General features: G+C 49.3%; 1 protein-coding gene across 16 annotated transcripts in view; it reads right to left on the bottom strand.

Annotated features, from left to right (window-relative positions):
* The window catches only part of RANBP3 (RAN binding protein 3), a 53,936-nt gene that overhangs the window by 19,306 nt on the left and 10,598 nt on the right, over window positions 1–24,032 (bottom strand). For 7 of the 16 annotated variants that reach the window (XM_025457160.2, XM_025457161.2, XM_049098175.1 and 4 more), the window contains exons 2-4: window positions 14,753–14,808; window positions 929–965; window positions 754–840 (exon numbers count right to left, since the gene is read on the bottom strand). In XM_025457160.2, coding sequence (XP_025312945.1) covers window positions 754–840; window positions 929–965; window positions 14,753–14,808 — 180 coding nt within the window. Of the gene's footprint in view, window positions 1–753; window positions 841–928; window positions 966–8,146; window positions 8,306–8,798; window positions 8,988–14,752; window positions 14,809–24,032 lie in introns of those variants that run through there. The other 9 variants (XM_025457149.2, XM_025457150.2, XM_025457151.2 and 6 more) reach the window with 4 other exon arrangements.

The raw sequence follows: 24,032 nt of genomic DNA, 5'->3' as shown, positions 1-24,032 counted from the left end.
GAGAGCTAAGACTGAGAAGATGGACGATGCTGGGGGGCGGGGGTAAGTCAAGATGGGGATGAGAAGGAGCACACAAGTCGATCTGCAGAGCTGTCCCCAGGCTCACAGAACCTCCCACCAAAAAGCCCCAGCATCTCTCTTGACCCTGGGAAACTGCATCTTTGCTGCATCAGCCTTTGTAACAAGTCCCCAGGTTGGTCTGCCAGTCCCCACCTAGAGCTCCACACCCTTGGGCCCAGCCTTCTGTACAGGGTCCCAGCCTGGCCCACCCTTCAATGTTCCACCAAGGCCTCCTCTGGGAGCTCACGGCATTCCATCACCAAAGTGTGTTCCGGGGCCACTTGGTTTGTTATGTACTGTGTGTCTGTGCTTCTCAACCAGACTGCCAAGCTCTTGGCACATGGCTGAAGGGTCAGGAGGACACTGTAATTCCCACTTCTACACCCTCAGGCTAGAGACACAGCCACAAATCTGGGAGGAGGGCATGTAATTAATGGCCAGAGCCCCCAACAGGACCGACAGTCCTCTATTTCGGGGGACCATTTCTTGGTGCGTCATCTTTGAGTCCACTAGGTGGCGACCCTCTGTTAAGTGTCACTGGTTCCAGAAGGGAGCATCTCCAGCTTTACTCCTGACAGAGATGGTGTCTCAGGTGGGTGCTAACTGGGTGTGGACAGGAGACAGACACCAAGGGGGAGGCGGGCTCATCAGTGCAGATGCTCTCACTGACCGGCAACGGTGTGCAATGGTTACCTGACTGTGAAGGTGGGAACTGGGTTAAAGAGGATGTTCTTTCTCGCTTGACAGGAGGGCAGTAATTTCCATCTTCTCGGTCGGAATCTACAGAAAATGAGGAGAAGGAGGAGAGAATCAGGCTGCTTCTACTTTTACTACCAAGGAAGATGAAACGTTTTAGAGATTTCCTCACCTTCTCCGCCTTCAGGGCTGGAGCCTCCAGTTGGCCTCTGAAATGAGAGCACATGGCAGGGCGGTAAGCAAGGGCCAGGCTGCCCAGCACCCAGCAGCTTGAGCTCCGTCATGAAGGGATCCTGAAACGCCATGCTGAGGGCCAACTCCCTGAGCTCAGGCACCCAAGTTGTGGACAGACTTTTAACCTAATGCTCAAAAATCCCCCCAGGAACCTTCTGAGCCTGCCTTATGAGGCCACAGGCTGAGGAGTCCTCCTAAGGGCTGAGAATGCATTTACCGCAAAGATCGGTTTCTATGTCTCTCCACCGGTCACAGCTAATGGCGTGCTACCCCCCAACTCAAGCACCATAAAATGTTATCTGGCTGAAATTAATTCTGCCAAGAGCTGGCAAGCAACCTGCTCCATGCTGGAGGGCAGCAGGGCTGCTTAAAATGGTTGCCTAACAGTGGATCGTAGCAATTTCTGTTCCTTGCCCCGGCATGTTCCATGGCACGGAACCCTGTTTCAAGGTGGACCAGGATTTCCAGAGCAACAGAGAATTTCAATGCCTTGGACCTAAGTCTGCTGCAAAGGTTCAGAACACAATCGTCAAACATAACTCAACAGACAACACAACCTACTGAAAAGCACAAGTGAAGACAGAAGGTGGCTGAAGAATTTCCACAACTTTTAGTTTTAGAATGTGAACAACTAGCCATCAAGAAGCCTTAAAACGAGCCCTGCTCCCATTCCCAGATAATATCCAATCCCTCACAGACCTACAACTCTTCAGAACTAAGCAGCCAGAAGCACACGTCCAGGGGTGAACATCACTCCTCCCGGGGCACTCTTGTGAGAGCAAGCGGAGGAGCCAATTTTCTTATTTTCAGAAAAGTCCCTAAAGTCCAAGTTTAGCCAAACGAGGACCACCTGCATTGAGGAGCTGTTAGGAATTAGATGAGGCATGCCTGGGAAAGTGCTCTGCTAGCTGCAGGGTGGAGTGGAACCACAGCAACTGCCCTAAATAACACAGATAATGAGCTGTGAGCCCCAGGCAGCACTTTCTCCATAAGGGCCACAGAGGGACCTTCAGCTTCTTGGGCCATATGCATACTCCACTATCTTAGCTTGCAGACAGAGGCCTGGAGTTTGCGGACCTCATCCTAAGAGACTGGGAGAGAAAAGGATCCCAACCTGGACTCTCTCCTGTGTGGACCGACAACTTGGGTTTGGGTCAGAAATGCAAGCTTGGGCTGCTTGCTCGTGTCTGTTCTAAGCGCTCGCTGCAAGCCTCTGTGAAAGGGCGAGGACTGCTGTCCTCATGTCTGCACCAGGTGATCCAAGGAGGCCATCCATCAAAGTGCTTGGGAAACAAACCCCTCATAACACAACGGGGTTCAACAGTCCTTGGGGCAACTGTGAACATACCACTGGGCCCCAGATGAAATGGAGGAGTCAAGGGGGGATTCCAATGGGCACAACCCAGTGGCCAGACCATGAGGGCAGAGTGTGAAGGTGCTCAACCCCTCTGGAAGGCCTACAGAGCTTCCTCTCTCCCAGTTCTGACACCTCCTGAAGGCACATCTTGGGCAAATCATTTCACTCGCTCAGGCTTCTGTCTCCTCGCTTGGGAAATGGGGGTGCCAACATCCCCCCCGCAGGGAGATGGAAGGCATCAGTGGGATAAGCAGGGAGGCAGCAGTCCTTGTGACCGGACACCTGGCCATGGCTGACACCCAGGGCGCTCTCAGCAAGCTTGCTTCTGCTGGATGTTATGCCTCTGGGAAGGGCATGACAAGAGTCGGGATGTGGAGTCATGTCCTAGGGCAGCCAGATGTGGAAGGCACGGTGGTGGACCTGGATGCGTTAAGCAGTTCCCCAGCCCAGGACTAAGTGTTGGGGGGTTGCTGAGACACATACTCTGGCAGGGCTTTCCTCTTACTGGGTCCAGGTCTGCAGGGGCATCTCATGACACAGAGCCATGACACTGGCACAGCAGGCATTTTCTCTGGGACTATCCCCTTCCTTGGGTAACATCACTAAGGTGCAAACTTCAGGTACCTCCTTCCTATTCCTTCACAGTGGCAGGGCCCACTCCGAGCTCTGGTTCCATGGCTCTTGGCTTCTCTCCTGTCATTCAACAAACATCCCAGCTGTACCAACTCCACATGTGGCAGCCTCTTGGATCCTGGGGGACCTGCCGCTTTGAGAGCAACTTCTGGGATCTGGAAATGGCCTTGCAGACACTCATCAGCTGACTTTTCACTCTGCTCGCTCTTCCCTGGCTTCTCACATGAGAACCCCTGCGCCCCTGCCCTGGTCCTGTGGCCTCACTGCCCCCTGCACTCCTCTGTACCTCTCACTGATTGTGTGATCTGTGTCAGGGTCCCTCACTACCTCAAGTCCCAGGAGGGCAATGGCCCTCAGCACACAGTGGGAGCTCAGCTGGCATTTGTCCAGTGAAGGGACACAAATCACAGGCGCTCTGTGGGCCTCAGAAACGCCCTAAGGCAGGTGTCCCTGTGTTATACACAGAACAGTGGCACCCCCTGCCCTATCAATGGCCCCAAAAGCTTGTCAGACCCCAGCTTCCTGTTTCCTCAGCTGCTGAAAAGGGTATTCCTCCACCGTCCCCATCCTAAGAGGCCTCCGCACCCAGCTTTCCTTTGCCCCACTGGCTAGCTGGGCTCACCTCCACGTGTGTGGATTTCCAGAAATGTACAGATTTCTAATTTCATTCCACTAAGGTTGGAAAAGACCCGGCATGATTTCAGTCATTTGAAATTTTTCAAAATTTGTTTTGTGGCCTAGCACACAGTCTGTCTGCCCTGGACGAGGTCCTGAGCACTCTGTAGCTCAGTGTTGCTAGGCCAGCGGGGTTTAGAGCACTATCCAGGCCCTCTCTGTTCTCCATCTTCCTTCCCAACGCTCTGGTGATGACTGGAGTGGGGTGCTGGGCTTGCCAAGACCATGACTGAACAGTCTATTCTCCCTTCAGTTCTGTTTTTGCTTTGTGTATTTTGGGGCTCTTAATGACATGTAACTTTCTTAATTAACTATGCCAACACCACCCCAAACCTCTCAGGAATCAGTCTCCTTTAGAATTTGATGAGTGCGCCAGGGGCCGCTCCGCAGAAGTGTGTCCAGACCAGGAGCTGAGGTCTTTGGGTACCCCTGCCCCGTCCACCCTGAACCCCCTCTCCTTGCTGTCGTGCTGCAGCTTTGCTGTCTCCCTCCCGTTTTTTGAACATGCCAACACTATTCCTGCCCCAACGTTCCTTCCGTGTGTGCTACCTCCAAGATAAGATCTGGGATGCACTTCCTACAGGTCCACTCAGTGTGGCCTTGCCAAGGCCTTTCCCAGCCTCCTCCAAGGGTGGAACCGAGCTCACTCACTGCCCCACCAACCAGCAAGCGGAAGCTGCTCCTTTCCACCCCAGTGCCCAGTCTCCCTTGGGCCTCTACCAGCTGGAAAAGATCTAATGTGTCTGGCTGTTCTGCTCACAGCTCAGACATACAACCCCCACGATGCTGTGCACAAAAGTCGATCAGCATGTATTCACTGCACAAATGGAGCGTGAGTTAGTCACAGCCCCTTTGGTGACCCAGAGAAGGAAAGTACCTGGCCAGACAAGATCCAGAGGCAGGAGACCCTCAAACTCATACCCCAAATCTCTTCTAAGAGGCATGTGGCTGGCCTTTTGGTCCTGGAAAGGCTGAGAGGTCAAGGCCAGGGAAGGACCTTCCAGAAGCTGCTGGAACCTCCTGTAGGGTCTGAGCTAGCCAACTCAGAAGCTAAGCTGATGCCAGCAGCATTCCTCGATAGGAGCCAGCATAAGGAAGCAAGGAGACAGAATGTATGAGAAGTCACTTCTGCTTGCTTTGGATATGCCAACTCTTCCAGAAATCCTCAATAGTTCCCTGTGTGAGAAGCCTGATGTCTGCATCCCCAGCCCGCCAACTGTGCTGGAGGTCTGAGCTTGCTGTCTGGCTGTCTCATGCTGTCTTCTCACAAAACAGGGGTGAAGCAACTCCCCGTTAAGCCACCCCCGGCCCAAAACAAGGCCAACGCCGGCTCCACACACTTTGCACAAACGCAGCAGCCTGGCAGTCAGGGGCCACCCGTCATCCCAACTGAGGGAGACACTACACAGGGGCCAGCTGAGAACAATGCCTGGGACATACACAATGCCTGCGGGGCTGTGCCCCGCAGCTACAACTCCTTGGACCCAGAAGCCTGCATCCAAAACCACTGCCATGGGGACTCCTGTGAGGAGGACTCTCAGAACAGGCTTCCAGGGTTCCTCTTTGCGGGGGAGCTAGGGCAGAAGCACAGATGTGAAAGTCCCATTTCCTCCTTTGTCTCTTCCCACACTGGAATCTACTTCTGTGAGGCTGAGGGCTTCAGAATGATACCTAGGGGAAGCTGGAGTCAGTGCACATTTGAGACACCATGATGAACCTATCTCAAATCAACACTTACATAAGGGAGGCAAAAAGAAAGAAGCCCAAAGAGAATCCTTCATTTCATTTCCCTGGTGTCAGAAAGCATGAATGGGGGAAATGGGCTTATAGAAGATGCAAAGCCCCCACAATGGTGGCTGCTGTGGACAGGTGGGAAGAACTGCAGAAGTGGCAGCGCTCTCTTCTCAGAGCCACAGAAACATGGGGGCACCTGCTCATTCTATGAGGTGTGCATGTCCCTGCTCCCAAGTACAAAATAGGTAGTAACGTCTAATAGTAGTAACAGGACCCTGGAACTGTAGATGTGGGAAAGTTCAGTTCTTTGTAAAGGATGAAACAGTGAAAATTTACCATCATTACATTTATGAAGGAGTTCCTCTGCCCCCCCAATCCCCCACAGCCAGCCCTGAAAAAATATGGCTGTCATGAGGCTGCCTGGTGTGGCCTCAAGGAGGACAAAGGTGCTGGGCCAGTCCAAGGGGAAGGAATGGAGCTGGACATTGTCTCAGAAGCTGACCCACAGACCCACAAGGAGAGTAAGCAGGAATTAACAGCACTCACAGCCTTCCTGACTTCCCAGAAAACACCAGAAAACAAGACCAAGCCAGACACCGTTTGGCCCACCTGGGCCTCAGTAATTCTGATATGGACTGACCAGTTGGAAAGCTCGGCTGCCCACAGCTGTAGGAAAATGGATTGCAGGGATGAAAAAAATCAATCAAAGGAGGGGCCCACTAATACATCCTTGTCTTCAAATGGACTACTGGCCAATTCTATGCTGTTTACATTGCTCCTAAGGTGACCAGTTCAGAAGGTTTTACCAAACAGGCAGACACTGAAGAAAGACCAAGAGCTGTGGTCTCCAAAGGTCTGAATGTTGGGTGGGAGCAGAATGAGGGTCAAATCCCATGCAGAAGCCGGAAGATGAGGGAAGCTGTCCAGCTATGGGTCTGGTTCCAGAACCTGTCTAAGCTTCCTGGTGGGTCTAATAAACACATTTCAGGCTCCACAGGGCCTTGGCTCCAAGCTTCAGTCCGGGGGACTTAAGCCAGGCTCAGAGTAAGCACTAAGAGCTGCCTGCTTTCTCCGGGTCAGAGAACTTCATCTGGATGTGGTTTGGTCTTCTCCAAGCTGTCTTCTGAAAGCCAGTAAGTCTGATATATAGAGGCTTGTTCCCGGTACTGAGTCTTTGATGGCCAGAGTTGGGGAGACTGAAAGACGAGCAAGCCCTTTGTAAGCAATAATTTAGCAAGCCACTATTTATCATAAAGAACTTGTAGCTTTACGTTCCCTCGAGGGATCATGCAATAAAGAACAGACTAAACGTGATGGGCGAGACTGGCTGGGTAAGGGTGAGTGGTTTCCTGAACTCCAGTGTGGTACTGGGCAAGATCTAAATCTGTTTGGATGCAAAAGCAACTAGTCTTAGCTAACCAAAGAATCACCTCACTCCAAGAGGATGCTGGGATCAGGCCCATCTGCCTTGATTTATGCCCTAATTGACCTAAAAAATGTTTACTTTGCCTTGAACACACCCAATTACTCAAAGAAAGCCAGCTAATGGGAGCCAGTGGCAACAAGCTAGAGTCTTCTGTGCTGAGAGCCCAATGGAGCGAGCCCCCGTTGGTTCAGAGCTGTCACCAAATATTGCGACACTGGCATTGCCGAGATTCTGATGGTACTGGGGATTCCTACAGTTACGAATGCTAAAACCAAATAGCACATGTGCGTGTCACATGCATGGCCTTCACCTCTATGCTGGGACATCCATCAACTGCTCCCCCTACTCCTAACGTCCTCCCACAGTGACCTACAACCCATCTTAAGGTTCTCTACCATTAACACTTGACCTTGCAGGGCTGGGCTGGGGATGGTTTGAATTTGTTGGGATTAGAGCCTTTGACTCAAAGTTCACAAGAATTGAGAAGTCGAGTCCCATTGGCCAGGACTCAGGAATCCACATCTGGCCTGGCCATAGGCAGAAGGTGAGACCCCCTTAGGTGCCTCTGGAGGAGCAGCTGCTGTGCCTCAACCTCTGTGACCTACCCATTTGCTGCTCTCAATCGAAAACCCTTAGCCCCTTCAGTTAGAGGTGCTCTATAAGCTTGCTGTTCAAACCAGGCAGCAGCAAAAGGTCCTGGAGCCTCTTGGGCAGATCCACATGAAGGTCATCTGTTCTTGGAACTGAGAACATGATTTCCTGTGTTTCCAAAGGCCGAAAGCACAATAACTCAGAACGCTCAACTCAGGAGAAGGTTCCAGGAGCTGTTTGGCCCTGAACCGAAAAAGTGATCACCTCCTCATTCTTGCTCTGTCAGTTCTAGTATTCTCACAAGAGTTGTGCCCCTAGAACACTGTGGTGGAGTGCCTCCTGGCTGGAATCTTTACTGGGCCCAAACCCATTTGTATGCCATGAGGGACTGCCCCGTTACTCCCACCTGGCACACTGTAAAGACCGTTCCTTCTTTTCCCACCACATAAACTCTTCCAAAATGTCAAAACTGGCCTCCAATCTCACCTTTGCTGGACTTCACTTCTTCCTGTGTGCCCCAGGGTTTGGTGGCTGTAACTGAATTTTAATGATTTGCTTAAAACACAGGGGACTAGTGATGTGACACAAGGGATAGCTAAAGGTCTGGGAGTGTGATGCCCTGGACGGCTGCCCAGTGCTTGGTGTGTAGAGCAGTGTGCCTTGTTTCCTGCCACGAGAATGGGAGGGGGGCTTAGGTACCCACATGAAGTTTTCAATCCTGAATGTAGGATGATGTTTACCTTTCCCATTTTATCAACCTCCAAACACTCAAGACATTTCTTGTTCTCGAGAGTTCACAATCTTCTCCACCTATAATCTTCAAAAGCCTTCTCAATACAAAGATAAAGGGCTCAAGGGGTTCCCTCTGGATTCAAAGGAAGAGTCTTTTCTTCTTCCTGCTTTGATTGAAGACAAGCAGTTCACAGCCTAACCACAGTCCAAATACAATTGGTCTTGCAAAGCAGTCTGCCTTAGACACCTCTTCTTCCTCTAGATCAAGGAAGTCGGGGCTTCTGTTGTTTCTAAGACCCTGAACCTGAATGCCCAAATTCAGGGAGAGGAGAAAGAAAAATGGAAGGACGGAGGGGGAGGGTCTACCCCATTACTCAATCCCTCTTTTGACCCCTCATGACTCTTTCAGGAAACAGGATTAGCTTCTCGCTACGGGCGCATATACATTCCCCCATTCAGAAAGTCAATGTAAAAGGGGACTCTTTTTCCTGACTTTTTTGGCAGCAAGAATTAAAGGGAGCTGCAGAGATCGTGACCACCTTTTTCAGTTATCATCAGCCGCTTGTGATTAAGGGTCTGGATCTGAGTAACCCAAAGGGAAAGGGGCTGGTCTGGGTTGGGACCCCCAGGCTGTGGAGTGCTGGGTGGAGGTGGACTTACCCCTGCCAGTTCTCGCGGGAAAGGAAGAAGCTGGGCTTCAGGAGTGCTGGCTGAAGCGCTAGCAGGGGCAGGAGGCTCTAGGGCATGCTCACCAGCTGACTCGGGGTGACCCGTGCCATGGTGGGGGGCCTCAGCCTCCCCCCGAGGCTCCTCTCCCGAATCCGACAAGTCTTTTTGCTCTGCAGAGGACTGGGAGCAAAAAAGACAATTTTCCTTCAATGTAAATAAAGGCTGTAACATGGGGCAGGGGGTGGGCAGGGATCGAAGGGCTGGAGACGTTCAGACTTCGGCAGCTCCTGCCTGGGAGGATGAGCCAAGAAAGCCGGCATACGCTGTCGTGTTTTGCTCAACAAAACTGGCCCTCCATAATGAGAGAATGGAAAATGAACGTGGAATTGGCTACAGTTTAACTTTGCAGGAGGCCTGGGCCCCCATTTTCAAAACAGGAAGCATGGAGTTACCATGCTTATGGTCTGTGAGTGAGGAACACTCTTGGTGACCAAAATGGGGACGGTGCCTCAATCAGAGGGAAACGGGGGTGGGGGGGTTATGTCTAACTGGCCCTAAGGGTTAATGACCCATCTCTGCAAGGATACTGATGAAGGAAGTTGGCCTTCAGCACCATTTCTGTCCACTAAGGTGGGGAAGGCAAGCCTGGAATAGCACACAGCTACAAAACGGGGCATATGGAGTTCACAGGCTTGTGCGTTCTGCTCTAGTGCTTCCAGCACCTTTTAATTCATTCCGCTTAAACCTGAGATCAAGGGGTGCCTGGGTGGCTCAGGTTATGAGTCTTAGGGTCTTGGGATCGAGACCCATGTCTGGCTCCCTGCTCAGCAGCAGTCTGCTTCTCCCTCTGTTTCTGCCCCCACTCATGCATGTGCTCTCTTTCTATCAAACAAATACAATCTAAAAAAAAAAAACAAAAAACAAAAAACAAAACCCAGAAAAAAACAAACAAACCCCAAAACCTGAGATCAAGGCAACGGTTTTTTGCCTCAATGAGTACAGATGTGTGGTGACCAAACCAGCTGGCTGAGACATGGAGAGCTGGTTTCATATCAGATGGGTGGGAGTTCGGCTGGAGGAGGGAGCTCCTTGGCCTAGGATTCTCCCACGTTCATTCACCCCAAGCACTGTGGCAAGGGTGTATTTAGAAAATATCCAGCACAAGAGAAAGCTGGTTCTGGAAGTCTTTGTCCTGGAAAGTATAACATCCCTGGCATCCTTTGAGGTGGTTCCTGGGACTTTGGAGGGGCTCCCACGGACCCAGAGCTCTGTGGCCAAGACTCTTTCCTTGAGGAATGGGTTATAAAACTGGTATCCTGGAAGAGATAGGCCCTGGTCCCCAAATCTCCCACTTGGCATCATCCACAACGTGGAGTCATTTCTCTCACTTTGTGAACTAAGTGGCTGCCCTGTGTCTTTCCACAGACCTGGCCACATTTATTCTGAGTGTGAAGTGACTAAAACCTCTTTATTTATTTATTTTAAAAAATATTTTATTTATTTATTCATGAGAGACACACAGAGAGAGTCAGAGACAGAGGCAGAGGGAGAAACAGGCTCTGTGCAAGGAGCCCGATGTGGTACTCGATCCCAGATCCCAGGGATCATGCCCTGAGCTGAAGGCAGATGCTCAATCGCTGAGGCACCCGGGCTGCCCAAAAACATCTTTAAATAGGGCCTGGGACCTAGTTCTTAAAGGTGAACCTGATAGATGAAAGGGACTCTATAAAGAGGATTCAAGAGAACTTTCAAACATTCTGAGGAAGGCAAATGCAACAAAATGTTAACTCATCCATATATCTAAAAAGCCACCAAAATTGATTCTTCCTATCCAGGGGAGATACACACACACAAAGGCCTTCCTTCTCATGCTGTTCCTCAAACCTGCTCAGGATATGAAAGATGGTCCACGTGCCAACACCCTATAAGAGAAAATTAAACCCAGACCTTTGTGGAAAACAGCCTATCTCTAACTAGAACCACTTGGGATTTTGTTTTTCAATGCCTGCTTTTAGGGCACAAGTGTTCAAATGCCCTGGAGGTACTGAACTTGAAATGAAGCCTAAATTGGTGGACCAAAAAGAAACATGTACGCCATCCCAGCATTTTCTACTTGGGGCTGGAGTGTTTTTGCTGGACAAGAAAAGTGAGCTCTAGAGAACCAAGATAAGAGCTGTAGTTCTTCAACATGTTTGTTAAAATCAGACATCAAGATTTTGATAGCTTTTGACACATCATCCTAAAATACACATGGCTGACAAAAGCCAAAAAACACACCCATACACACAGGGTAGGCTTGTTACATCAACAGTAGGTCTAAACATACTGTGACAGTGCTTTCAGGGACACCTTACTTCCTGCTTAGCACGTCTGCAACTGCTTTCTTTCTTCTAAACGGATGCCACCCCGAAAGTACAACCTCAAAGCCTCACCTGTTCAGATGAACTTTTGGAAGATAAAGTCTTTGAAACAAACAGTCGTCACAGTCAATGAAACAACCTCTTTCTAAGAAGATTCAAAATTCTTCACATCAAAAAGAAAAAAACTTTCCATGTAAAGCAGTTAAGAAAAAAAGTCTCATTTTTGCCATTAAAACCAGAAATGCATAAATATAAGCAGTTCATGAAGAGCGCCCTCTTGAGGAAGCATGAAAACACGGAAGGAAGGACGGACAATTCCATGCCATTAGCAGGGCTCTGGGTCTGGATTTTAGGCCTCAGGACTGGAGTTCAAACTGTCAACCGCTTTCTCAAGCTGGGAACAACAGGGACATCTGACAACCTGTCCTAAGACCAAGTGACTGGCCACTGCCACCAATCTGTAGTCTGCTGTAAATACAACTTGGGCCTTTGATGGGACAGAAAGCACCATGTGGCTTTGCTATTAACAAAAACAAAAAAAAATGCCTGGCCTAACAGCTTCATTTTTTTCTTTTGGTTTCAAATCTCTTCCCTCAATCATGATTCTATAATAACAGCTGGGCCTGTGGAGAGCTCTCCTTGGAGGGGGTGGGGAACACGAGCTCTTTGAAGCACAGCCCATTGGGTGGTTCAGAGATTGTTCACTGAAAGGCAAGTCAGTGGTGCCAACGGCTGACGATGGGACTTCTTGATCTTTGCGGATCAGGAAATGTCTCAAAAAATAGCTATAAGGGACATCTGGGTGACAATTTGGTTAACATAATTACAGACAATATATACTGAAGGCCTGAATTTCTGAATTAACAATCATTCTCTTAGGACTGACAGTAGCAGTGGGGCCACAGAAGAATGTCTCTTATTCCCAGGAGCTGCCTGCAGAAGGATTTAGGGGAGAGCATCAGATGGACATGACTTATAGATAGGTGCTTCTGGCATTTACGACCAAGATGTTGCTGATGAAGCCAGGTGAGTGAGGGACACCCAAGTGTCATGGCACCATTCTTTTGACTTTTCTGAGGACCTGAATATTTTTGAAATACAAATTTGAAGAGAAAAGGAGAAAACAGCTACAGCAGCCCATATAGCCTGTTCCCTACTCTGCTTTTGCAGCGTGAAGGGCAGATGGGCTGGAATGTCGGCAAGACAGGAACTGAAAGAGGCTCAAACTCTCATTTCTGTCCGAGGCACCACGGCTGCTCCCTGCAGCTCTGCGTGCCCATCTCCCTTGAAATGGGAAGCCGAGGAGAAACAAAGCTGGCTGTCTCAGCTATGCTGCTGGCTCTCTGCCTTACTTCCGAGCTGTCCTAAGCAGCAGAGAAAGAAGGAAGATTCCACTTTCCACCTGATAGCTCAGAAAGCTGCTCTCCCGGACAGTTACAGAGGCTCTTCCTTTGTAAACATGCAGCAGTTTCACGCATCTTGCCGGTGATGCTGTCCCAGAGGCACGACAGGAGCGGAGAGCTGAACTCTGAAGAGCTGGGGATCAGTTATTTTTAGAAGCCCATTTATAGTTGGCTCTGAGTCAATATTTTGATAAGAACTACATTTGCACATTTTAAGATGATGATGAGCAGTTTCCTAGCTACTCTTCTGATTCAGCTTCACCCCAACCTTCTGGAGGGCATACATGTAAGTTAGCCTTTGAATGACAAGGCAATAGACAAGAACCACCTCAATTGTGAAAACAGTACTGAAGTGGAAATTAGGACTTCAAATATTACATTTTAGTGTCTCCTTCTGCTGGTTGTCCGAAAGTCTTAGATTTAAATAATTATTAATTCCTATTACTTGTTTTAAGTCTGGGGTTGGCAAACTTTTTCTGTAAAGGGTCAGCCACTAAATATTTTTGACTTTGTGGGCCATGTCTTCATCCAAATTACTTCACTCCACTGTCACAGTGGGAAAGCAGCCTTGGCTACTGGGAACAGGGTGGGCATGACTGTGTGCCAATAAAACTCTACTTATAAAAACAGGTGTTGGTGGCAGGCCTTAGTTTTGCAGACCTATTTAAAAGTAGTTTGAACAATTATAGTAAAATTCAAAATTCTAGAAAATCCTGGTTTTACAGAAAACCAGAAAGAAGCAACTTTCACAAATTAAAACAGAAATTGAACACAGGCATTTCTAAAAGCTAGCAGAAAAGCATCAGCCCTTCCACAGTGAGTGAAGCTCCAAAAGACAAATGATAAAAATACATGTAATTAAGTTATATGTATTGGTCAGGGCCCAAGGCAGAGGAGATCACAGAGGGTGATGTGTCTTGAAAATACCACCTAGAAAGCTGAAACAAAACAGGAAGAATGTTTCCTCGGGTGTTGTGATTCTTTATCTTTAGCAAAAGAATAAAAGAATAACAATGGGAGTTTAATATGAGAGCAAGCCTAGCAGATCAGCCCCGGCTCACAAAGAAGGTACCCTGCAAAGGGGTACGTGTGTGGGGGTGGATAGGGCAGCCATTTATCCCTCCTGCCCCCTGTACACACATGCTCTCTTCCTGGCCCTTGAACACAGTCCAGGACAACCTGGGCCACACAGAAGTCTGGCCTCTCTTCTCAGACTGAGAGGTGGGGTCTAGGAGCAGTAGCTGGGCTGCCAGGAATCCCAAATCTCTAGACCAGTAGCCCCCAACATCAGAGCTGGCCATTGAGTGGGGGATTGGGGATCCACCAGAGCACCTCACCTGTGGATCACAAGTCTCCAGAGAGAGAGAGAGAGAGAGATTCTCTCAAATCAATAAGATGCAAACAGATTTCAAAACACATGAGAGTCCAGCGCGGCACTTTGGTCACTCACTCCAAAATCTCAGAGTCTTTGTAAAAGCTTGGGAAGCATCAACTGCAGAACATCAACTAACTTTGGACACAACCCTGACCTTCCACACTGATTTGTCAGGGCAGACATAAAATCAATGACTTCTGGGTAAACAGGAGCATGTGACATTGGAATGCTACTGCTACACCAATCAGGACTTTAACAAGCTGCTGGCTCACTGCTACAAATTAGGCAAGGTATTTCCAACATCAGGGCAACCAAGACATTTAAGATTCAAGATGAGGAAGCAACGAATAACAAAGATGGATGGTAAATACGTAATGCAAGCCAACTAATCATTAATTACTCTAAATGCATTTATGCCAAGTTGGTTGGGGCCCAAAATAGCTCCCTAAAATCTTTAAAGGTCGTCTTCCCCCTTAAGCACCATTATTCTCCTTCCTTCCCTCCCCTGCTCCTTCTACTTTTTCTCTCTCCTACTCTTCCTAATGTACAGTAGTATTTCTAAAACGAAGCATTAGGAATTAGAAAACAGCTTTCTACCACTGTTAAAAGCACGATTTCTGAGCCCTTTCCACATACGCCCGTCTTAGCCTCTCACCATGGTAACTTCAAGCCACAGGACCTTTTCCCTTCAAGCTCCCATGTGGAGGCTTAAAAGATAGAAGCACCCTTGGCCATGTGACCTGGGAGAGCCCTCTGGGAGAAAACAAATCAGAGTAATCATGTGAAGAGAACATACCGGCCCCTTACCTTTTGTCCTTTATCCTTCTGAAACACAAAGACGGGCGGAGCAATGGCAGGTTTTTCTGCAAAAAGAAAAATTGGTTTTTTTCCCCCCAACACTATAGTCATACAGTAAACAAAGCTACATATGTTAGTAATAAGTTAAAAACAAAAAACAAATATAAAACTAGTAACTCCAAAGAACATCAAATCACTTAGAAACAGTTTTTTGAAGTGGCTGCGTGGGTGTGTTGTTTGTGAAAACCTGACACTTAATGTTAGGGTATGTGCACTTTTCTATATACCAAGAAAAAGGTTTCAGGACTCACTGAGAACAGCCATGGCAGTGACGGAGGGAGAGTGGTGGGGGTGCAGCAAGCTGTGCAAGGCGCTGCCACCGTTCCCTGTCAGAACGAGGCAGAGATGTTGGATCTTTATGTGGCACCTTCCCAATTTCAAATACTAAAGACTAGTTTAGGTTTTTTTTTTTTTTTTTAATCTCTCTCTCTCTTTCTCTCTCTCTTTATATATTTATAGGCCAGCGAGGGCCCAGTGATAACCAGACTGCAACCTCTGCCCACACAGCTCCTGCTCTTTGGAGAGCTTGTTCTGGTTGAGTCACATGACATTCCACCTGGATCTCTAAGTGACTACCCATTTAAAAAGAGGGTTTAAGGAGTTGAGGGAACTCTGAGTCCACCTTGCACAGTTGCTGTTGAAGGAAGAAATCCTCTGAAATGTTCTGTCATGATGAGACAAGGGTGGTGCCACCCTCTATTCTCAGGCAGCACCATTTGTCTCCTCTGCAGGGAAAGCCAAATCTACAGCCCTCTGCCACTTGCCCCCTGCATGGATGGCAGCTCAGAAAGTCCCTGCTGCCCGCTGGGGAATTTTGAATGAGGACTATCTTCACCCATGGGGAAGGCCCAGATGCTGCCTGCCTTGAGGTTGGGTGTGGTGGCTCTGGGTACACACATGGATCCTATGGGGTGCACCCAGGGGCCCTGTCAGCATTCAAAGCCCTGAGAGCAGGCAGTGGATGGGAAGTAAGGAGGATCATGAATGAGTTTGGGGAGCACTATACCACTCTGCTGTCATTGAGCCCTCAGTCCTGGGGAGCCAAGATAACCAGGAATCTGTACTTACATACAGCTTTACCCAGCAGGACTGCTATGTGGGAAGGGACAGGATCTTTGGTTCATGAGCGCACTCGTGTGGAGAGCTGGTCAGAGCGGCTAGTCTAGAGTCAGGGAAATGTCCCTGAGAAGAGGTGGCTCCTGAAGTCCAAACAGAAGAGACTGGAAGGAGCGGCAGGTGTGAAAACACATCTTATAAAAGTGACAGGGAGCCTAGGGGCAGATGATCACCATGCTAAGGACTCGGGGAAGTGCTGTAAAAGGAGTTGGGTTCAGGTTCAAAGAGTGAACAGTCTGAGGAAGGGGGTGATATGGACAGACCAGTTAGGAGGGAGGAAAGGTCTGGGGAGGAAGACAGACAAGACTGAGATGATCAAAAGGACACAGTTCCACTTGCATCCACCAGATTCTCGCTCCTTGGAGAAGCAGAACAGACACTGGTCTTGACTTTGGGGCAGCAGCCTAGTCATGGTGGCTCTTCCCTCTGCCATGCACACTGAAGCCACGCAGTACCTGAGTCCCTGAGTCTGATTCACTGAGACAGTCTTTACCTTGCACAACCCATGGCAAACACTGGGGTGAATAAATGTATGAGGCCAAAATCTACAAGGCAGGAGGGTGGGAGGCGGAAGAGTCACAGACGAGGCCTCCACGATTCCCTAAGCAGCCCCCTCCCTGTACAGGGGCTGGTGCTGCTGGACAAAATCAGATGAGGAGTGAATGAAAGTGCCTGTGCAAGGAAATAAATGACAGCAAAGGAATGGAGGAGGGACTCTGTGGACAGCAGTAGCTAATTCACACCACTTCTGTGGAGAACCCCAGACAGCTTCTAGTACTGACTGCCCTTTACCCAGCATCCAGAACTGCAGATCCATGTCTGAATCTCTCTTCTGCATTTGATTCCTAGCCAGCTGCAAGGAGTGAAGGCACACACGAAGGAGCTGGGAGTTTGGGCCAGCTCAGCATCCCTCCAGCCCCCATTTCTTTAGGGAAATTTCTTTACCTCCCTTGCCCCTAGCTCTAGGTCTGAGGAGGAGAGTACTTCATATCCCTGCCCCAAGGGACACCATGGCATGTGAACAAGGCCAGGTCACTGACAGTGAATGAGACTTGGGTTTAAGACTTTTGTTGGAGCTACTGGGGAAAGGGATGCTCTGTCTCTGCTGGGGCTGCAGGGCTGGTGGGAGGTAATCCTGGGGTTGTGAGAGGTCTCACGTCACCAAAAGGGACCTTGGACCAGAGTCAATCCAGTGGGAAGCAGAGCTGGAGATGAAGGAGGAAACTGAATCCTGGAGACACTGTTGGAAGCTCTGGGTTCAGTCCAGCTCAAAGCTAACCCCACCCCCAATGACTTTTCGGTTAAACCAACAAATGCTGACTTTTGTTCAAGCCTGTCTTAGCTGTTTCTGTCCTTTCTCTAACAACCTCCAGCATGAGAGGCGAGGCCTAGCCACCTCTGACTTAATTAAACATACACTATACTCTGTAGAAGAAACCTTGCCTGGCCTTACAGTGAAGCAAAGACACTTTCTCACAGGAGGGAACACAACGAGATATACTAGGTATTTATGAGTTTATGCTCTGTCTCCCCTACTAAGCGATCAATGAGATCGGAGAGCACCTTGTTCCCCTGGCTGCCCCAGGGTCTAAGTACAGTACTTGGCATGAGGGAGGAGTAAGGGCAAGGGGGTATTGGAGAAATGGATGGAAGGCCACTGAGGAAGGACCAAAACAGAGGGAGGACTGTTTGGATGATAACGGAGGAGGCTTTCTAGTGTTGGCTGATCTGCAGGCATGCAGAAGGGGCTGCAGCGATTCGGGCAATCATGGGTCACCCAGGCTGCCTCTGGGTCCCTGGGACAGGACAGGACAAAGCCACAGGGCAGGGTCAAGGCATGAGCTAGGAGAGGTCCCGTCTAATGGAAAAACTACTTACTGCACTGCAACTGGGCTCGGTGCTCAGCTGGGGGGAGGGGGGGGGCGGGACGCAATGGAAGCGACATGGGGTCCAGCTCTGCGGGCAGCTTCCTGAAGAACTGGAACCCTGGATGAGACCCAAGCAGATACTCCCTCACTAACTACTGGCTCTGGTCCCTCGACCCCTGCTACCGGCCACCTCCTTTCTCCATCTCTACTCTCCTTTCCTTCAGTCCAGCCTCTGCAGAACAGCCAGAACCACAGGTGTGAGACGCACACTTAAAGCTCAGCTTTGTCCTCCCAGACTAGGGTCAGAGCTCCTTCCCTCAGGTCATCGCCACCTTACCACTACAGTGGCACCGAAGGGCCCGCTGCCCCCTGCACGCCACTGTGCTTCTGTCATTACTTCTGGCTTTCTGCCCAGGACACATCCTCACCTCCTCTTCCACGGCCAACACTCATTGAGGTACAGGCACTGTGTCCTTCAGGAAGCTGCCAGGTTGAGCTACATACCTGCCCCTGTGTCCCCAGGGCACCAGGGCATGCATTCATGCTCTTGGCTCTTACCCCATTTCTTGGTCACACCAAGGCTACTGGTCAGGGAGGCCAAGAGACCATGGAGACAGCATCCAAAACAGCTCTGCGCCTCAGCCCGGCAGCCAGTGCGCACCAGGGAGAACCATCCAATAAACATTTGAACTATAAACCCCTTCTGCAGGTCTTCACATGTGTAACACTAGCTCCTGTGTTGAATATTTACTCACATAAATATTCATTAAGCCCTTATTCTGTGCAAGGCTCTACAGAAAAATGGGGACCAGGAAACCGGGGGCAGAAAACCTCATGGTCAAACGTGATAAAAGCGACGGGTGTGTCTGTGAACCTAGCCTGGAGTTTGTGGGGGGTTATTTGTTCGACAGCATCTACCCTTGGATCGTGAGCCCCAGCACAGCAGGGCCTTTGTCGTGTTGACCATGGTACCTTCAGAGCTGCACACGTAACAGACGCTCAACAAGAAGTCAGAGCCAACAAAACACTGCCAGGACCGGTGAGGTCAGGGCCCACTGGGACCCTCATGACTGACGGTTTGGGGGTCATGAACCCAGCCACCACACTAACTGAAACGTAGCAACGAGCATCAGTCAGCTCTCCACCAAAGGCACAAAGCATCAGAGTCACACAGATTTAATTTCCGCTTGGCTCCAGGACGGCTGAAGCCCGTAAGCTGTGAATTAGTACTGATATTTCAAAAGGACAACTTGAGTGCACTCGTTATGAGGAGGAGTGCCCCACACTCATTACAGCAGCCTCAGCCTGTGTTCTTAGCTGGCTCCCATCAAACTGCTCCTGGTTATGTCACTGGACAAGCAGCCTTCACTCAGCCAGTTGAAACCCAAGTGTGGGGAATGAACAGGGCTCAGAGCAATAAAGCTTCTGTGATTTGCCTCAATTCCCATCCCAGCCTGTCTGTCACAAGCAAAGAGAAAACTGCCACCAGAGATTTCTAGAGAGGCCCAGGCTCCTGTGAAGACCTAAAATATTAAAATGTTAATCGAATGTCAACTCCTTGATCCAAAATCTATCCACCAGGTATTTTGTTTTGTTCCTGTAAAATGCTCTCTGACTGAATGAGTTTGTGAAAAAGCAGCCCTCCTGGGGCACTGGCTCAAGACATCAGTAGAGTAAGGGTTAAGAAAATCCACAATAAAGAACCCTGTTTAACCAAATGTTCCCCAAAGTAATTTGACTAGGAAACCCCTCCTTCCTTATCCCTTCCCTAACATGAGGCCCAAGAACTGTATCCTGTGGATGACTATGGCCAACACTGGTATGTGAGGTGGGGTGTGATTCAGAGCCCCCAAGTGACCTCAAACTACAACCCTGCCACTGGGAGGCATGTGGGAGGTGCTTCGGCCTCTTCCCAGCTCTCCAAGGCACTACATGCCAAGTCCAAGGTAGTTGCTGCTATAAACCCTTCCTTAACCTCTTCTACACGCCCCTGCTCAGCTCACGCACTCCAGATGACACCCAGCCCGAGCCCACATGAGATTCCAGATGCTGATCAGGTCCGAGGGGGGGAAACGTACCCCAACCTCCAACCCCTAGGCAAAAAGCAAAAGTGGAGAACGCTGGCCAGAAGCTGAAAAGAGTGAGCCTCCATGACATCTGGCTCACAGAGGGCCTGCTCTCCCTCCTGTCCTCTGCCACCTTCTACCCATGGCTGTCCTGGATGGTCTTTGCAGTCCTGGTGATAACACGGATAGGCAAGCCCAGCCACAGAAAGGCTGCAGATTTCTACTCTTATTTCCAACCTCTGCCAGATATCTGGGATTTCTCTACACACACAACCTGATCCATCCTCATGCAGGCCCTGCTCCTGGAGGCATTGCTGACACAGCCCTGACTGAGGGCACTCTATTCCACGCTGCGGAGCCTGGGAACCACTCCCCCAGCTGCATATCTTGCTATGTTTATAGATTCAATCATGATATTCATTCAGCAACTGTAACTTTTAGAAGCTCCACACTCCCCAGGGCCCACTGCATGCCAGGCCTCATATGGGCCTCATATGGGTGTGGTGATGATATGGAGAGACATGTTCCCTGCTTGCCAAGAGCAGACATTAGACTTTAATTGAATGCTGCAACATGGGAGAGGCACAAAAGGGACTCAGAGTGCAGAATAGGGGCATCCAACTTGGTGAGGCTGTGGAAAAGGAGTAGATCCAGGAAGGCTTCTTGAAGGAAGTACCATCTAAGCAGGAGGACAGCAACACTTAGCTAGGTGACCAGGAATGAGGAAGAATAAGGCAGCAGAAATGGGATGCACTGGAAGAACTAAAGGTCAAGGGGGTACCTGCTGTGTGCCTGCTACTTCACTAATGTCTGAACGTACCAGCTGACTCCAGATCCTCAGGACTGACAGAAAACAGACTACCCCAGCCCAGGGCCATAGGAGCAGAGTGCACTCCCTCCCTTTGCTGGATCTGAGGTTTGCACATTTACACCTGCAAGGTCTAGTGTAGAAGCTCCTGGAAGGTACGCATCAATCACTCAGGTAGTTTCTTTCTTGAGGAAATGAGTTAAAGATGGCTCCAAAGAAGGCAGAGGTTCCTGATATGTAGGTTCCCTCCTGACCCAAGGGACCACAGACCATTCTCCCTACAGAGAATATAAGTCTCTGGGCAGAAGCTGGGGGCTCCAAAGAGGCGGGCCCTTCTCCTAAAGCAGAACTGAGCTGGGGCCCCAGGACACAGAGAAAGGCCTCAGATGCCTTGTGTACAGGTGTGGGAAGTCCTGAAAAGGCCTCACCCGAAAGTAATGCCCATAATTTGGTGTATGATATCTGTGTTAGGGAGAGGGCCCATAAATAACTTCTCATATAGTGGTAAAGAGGCACAAAAGGAGGAGAGTTTTTAAACAGTCCCATACTTGAGAGGATTAAAACACTAGGCTTCCCAGACCACCCCGGTAAGTAGGCCAGGAACCAGGACTCGCGGTTTTACTTTGTGTCTTTTCTGCCCAGAGACTGGTGGCAAAACCCTAAAGAGAAAAGGACATATGTGTCTATCTCCAAGACAGCGATAAAGGAGGAAGGAGCACCACAAGGATCCTTTAAATGGAAGCCGGCAAAGGAAGGAAGAACCTTTTGGGGCAGGATGGGTAATGGCAGCTGCCCAGATGTGAGGACAAGAGGTCAAGTCCCTGCTACTTGCTACAAGCAAGGGAAGGAGAGCCAGCAGCTGGCCTAGACCCCAGAGGTGGCCCCAGGATAGAAGAGAATGCTTCTCAGCCTCCAGGATAAGAGGTCTTGGGATCCTGGTTTTAGAGCTCTCCCAGCCTGTGCTGTGTGATTGACAGAAATCCCAAATGGGGTTTCCCAAAACCGCAGGATGGTTTCATACATGAGCTAGCAGTCGACAAGTGCATATTAATGGGCTGGGCAGGCACTCTGTGCATTACACATCTCACCTCTCTGACTCTTAGCAACCACTTTTGGAGAGAGGTCATAGCAACATCCTTATTTTACAGGAAACTCAGAGGGTGAGTGACTTGTCCAAGGTAGAGTTGGGTCTCCAACTGCATCTGAGCTATGCTGTCGTCCACATACAAGTGCCAGAGGGAGAACTTATGACTTCAGTTTGCTTCCTCCCCTATTTTCTACCCGGGTGGGCCTTGGAGCTAAGATATAGACACTTTTTTTCTTCTGAGAAGTAGCATCAGGAAGAAAGCAGCTGCCAGTCATCATTCCAGAAAAAGCACAAAGGAAACTAGAGGGTGACCGATGAGTTTGGGGTGCGGGGTGGGGGAGGAGGCTGAGGCTTTCAAGTCAAGTGACCCTCTGACCCAGACAAGGGTGTAATGAGGCCAACAGCAGATCCTTAGGATCATCAAGGACAGAATGAAGACACATTCCAAGATGTGGATGCTCTATGGTGAAACAAGATGTGCTGTCTTCATCTTTCAAAGGTTTAACCACACAATGCACTGCAGAACATATTCAGAATTTAGGCTGAACACAAACACATTCTCTTCATGCTGTGGAAGGAGTAAAGTACACAAATACTATGGGCAGGCCTGCTGTGCAACAAGCTGACACCCCCAGGGGCTGCCTCCAACCTTTGTCTCTGAGGACTGTCCATTAAACTAAACAGAATAAGTAGGCCCAGGAAAACACACAGAGAAGTGAATCTGGAATATCTTGACCCATTCTGTTTATTCCCCTCCTAAATGATGACTCAAACACCTGCCAGGAAACAGCCCCCATGTGGAAAGCCACTTGGAATTCCTGACCAAAATGTCAGCAAGGTACTTGTGTAAAATGAGCTTTAATCCTGGGCTGATGTGTCTTAATCTTCTTATCTGTGCAAAAAATATGGAAAGGATCTTGGCAACAAAAATAACAGTCTGTTAAGACGTGACAACTGCTTTAATCCTACAACACTTACTATCTCAACCCTTCAAGTCATTTCTTTTCTCAAGAATTATTATAAACAGTTCTGAGCAGCAACATAAAGGTGAATTTGTCATTGATGTGTCAACTGTATTCTCAAACTAATTCTCTGGTAAAGAATGGAAGTGATCTCAAACATGCTGTTGCTAGGTGATGCCTCTCTTGATCTCAGTGTCCCGAATACTCAGTGGCCACCCAGCCCAGCTATTAGAGGGTGATGGGCCCCTTAATTCCTTTTTCCATACTCGAATGTGTTTTTCCCCAGGCAACTCTCAATTGGCCTCAGGGAGATTATAGGGGGCACAGTTTTGGAGATGACGGTATCTTTTATTTTATGCACTTCTTTCTGGAATGCTCTTCATCCTGTCATTACCTTCACCTACTAAAACCAAGCCACTTTTCTTTTCTTTTTTTTTTTTTTGAGCAAGCCACTTTTCAATGCTCTAATCTAACTGCTGTGTCCCTATACCTCAAACAACAGGAGCAACAAGCAACTGATATTTGCGCAACAGTCTTTACTAGACCCAGCAGTAGGTGCTTTACCTACCCAGTCTCCTCTGATGTCTTCACATCCCTGTGATGTGCACATTATTTATCATCTCTGATCTACGAACTTGAAATGTTCACATGAAATAAGACAGGCCTCAGGCAGATAGATAGTGCTTTGCTTAAAGTCACAAAGCTGGTAAGTGGCAGAGCTGGGACCAGGACCCTAAGTCTGACTTCCAAGCTGGGTGCCTCAGGTCCCCTGAGGTCCCACCAAAGGCCAAGTCCCATTCTGCCTTCTTCACTTCTACACAAACTGGCCCTGTGGTCAAACCTTCCTATTCCTTCCCCCACCCCACTCATCGACATAAGTGGCTGTGACAGAACCTGTGCTTTTGTGCCTTGAATCCAAGAGAAACCCCACAAACTTATTAAATAAATCCTAAAAGTCAGCAACTTCACCAGAAAGTAAGAAATTCAGGGTGACAGCTTTGCAGCACTTTTCTGTTCACCCACGAGGTGATGGGACACGACAGAGCCGAGGTGAACTCAAAGGAGCTGAAAACTGGGGGAAAGTTCCAGGAAAGACAACGGAAATCCACCCCCAGGAAGGAAATCCAAGGACCACAGAACTTCCGCTGAGGCGGCAGACCAAAACTTATGAAACGCAGGCTCTGGTTTTTGTGGGCATTCAAATTGGTCTCAAGCACTTGTGGCTGGGCTCCTGGGAAACTCAGCGGACCTTCCCCATTCCCCCAAAGTCCAACAGGGATGGTGATACACCCCGGGCAGTTCCAAGGAGGATTAATGAAATG

This window comes from Canis lupus, chromosome 20 (genome assembly GCF_003254725.2).
Source record: "Canis lupus dingo isolate Sandy chromosome 20, ASM325472v2, whole genome shotgun sequence".
Classification (NCBI taxonomy): domain Eukaryota; kingdom Metazoa; phylum Chordata; class Mammalia; order Carnivora; family Canidae; genus Canis; species Canis lupus.
Note: the sequence above shows the minus strand (reverse complement) of the source record. Positions and strands in the feature narration are given on the sequence as shown.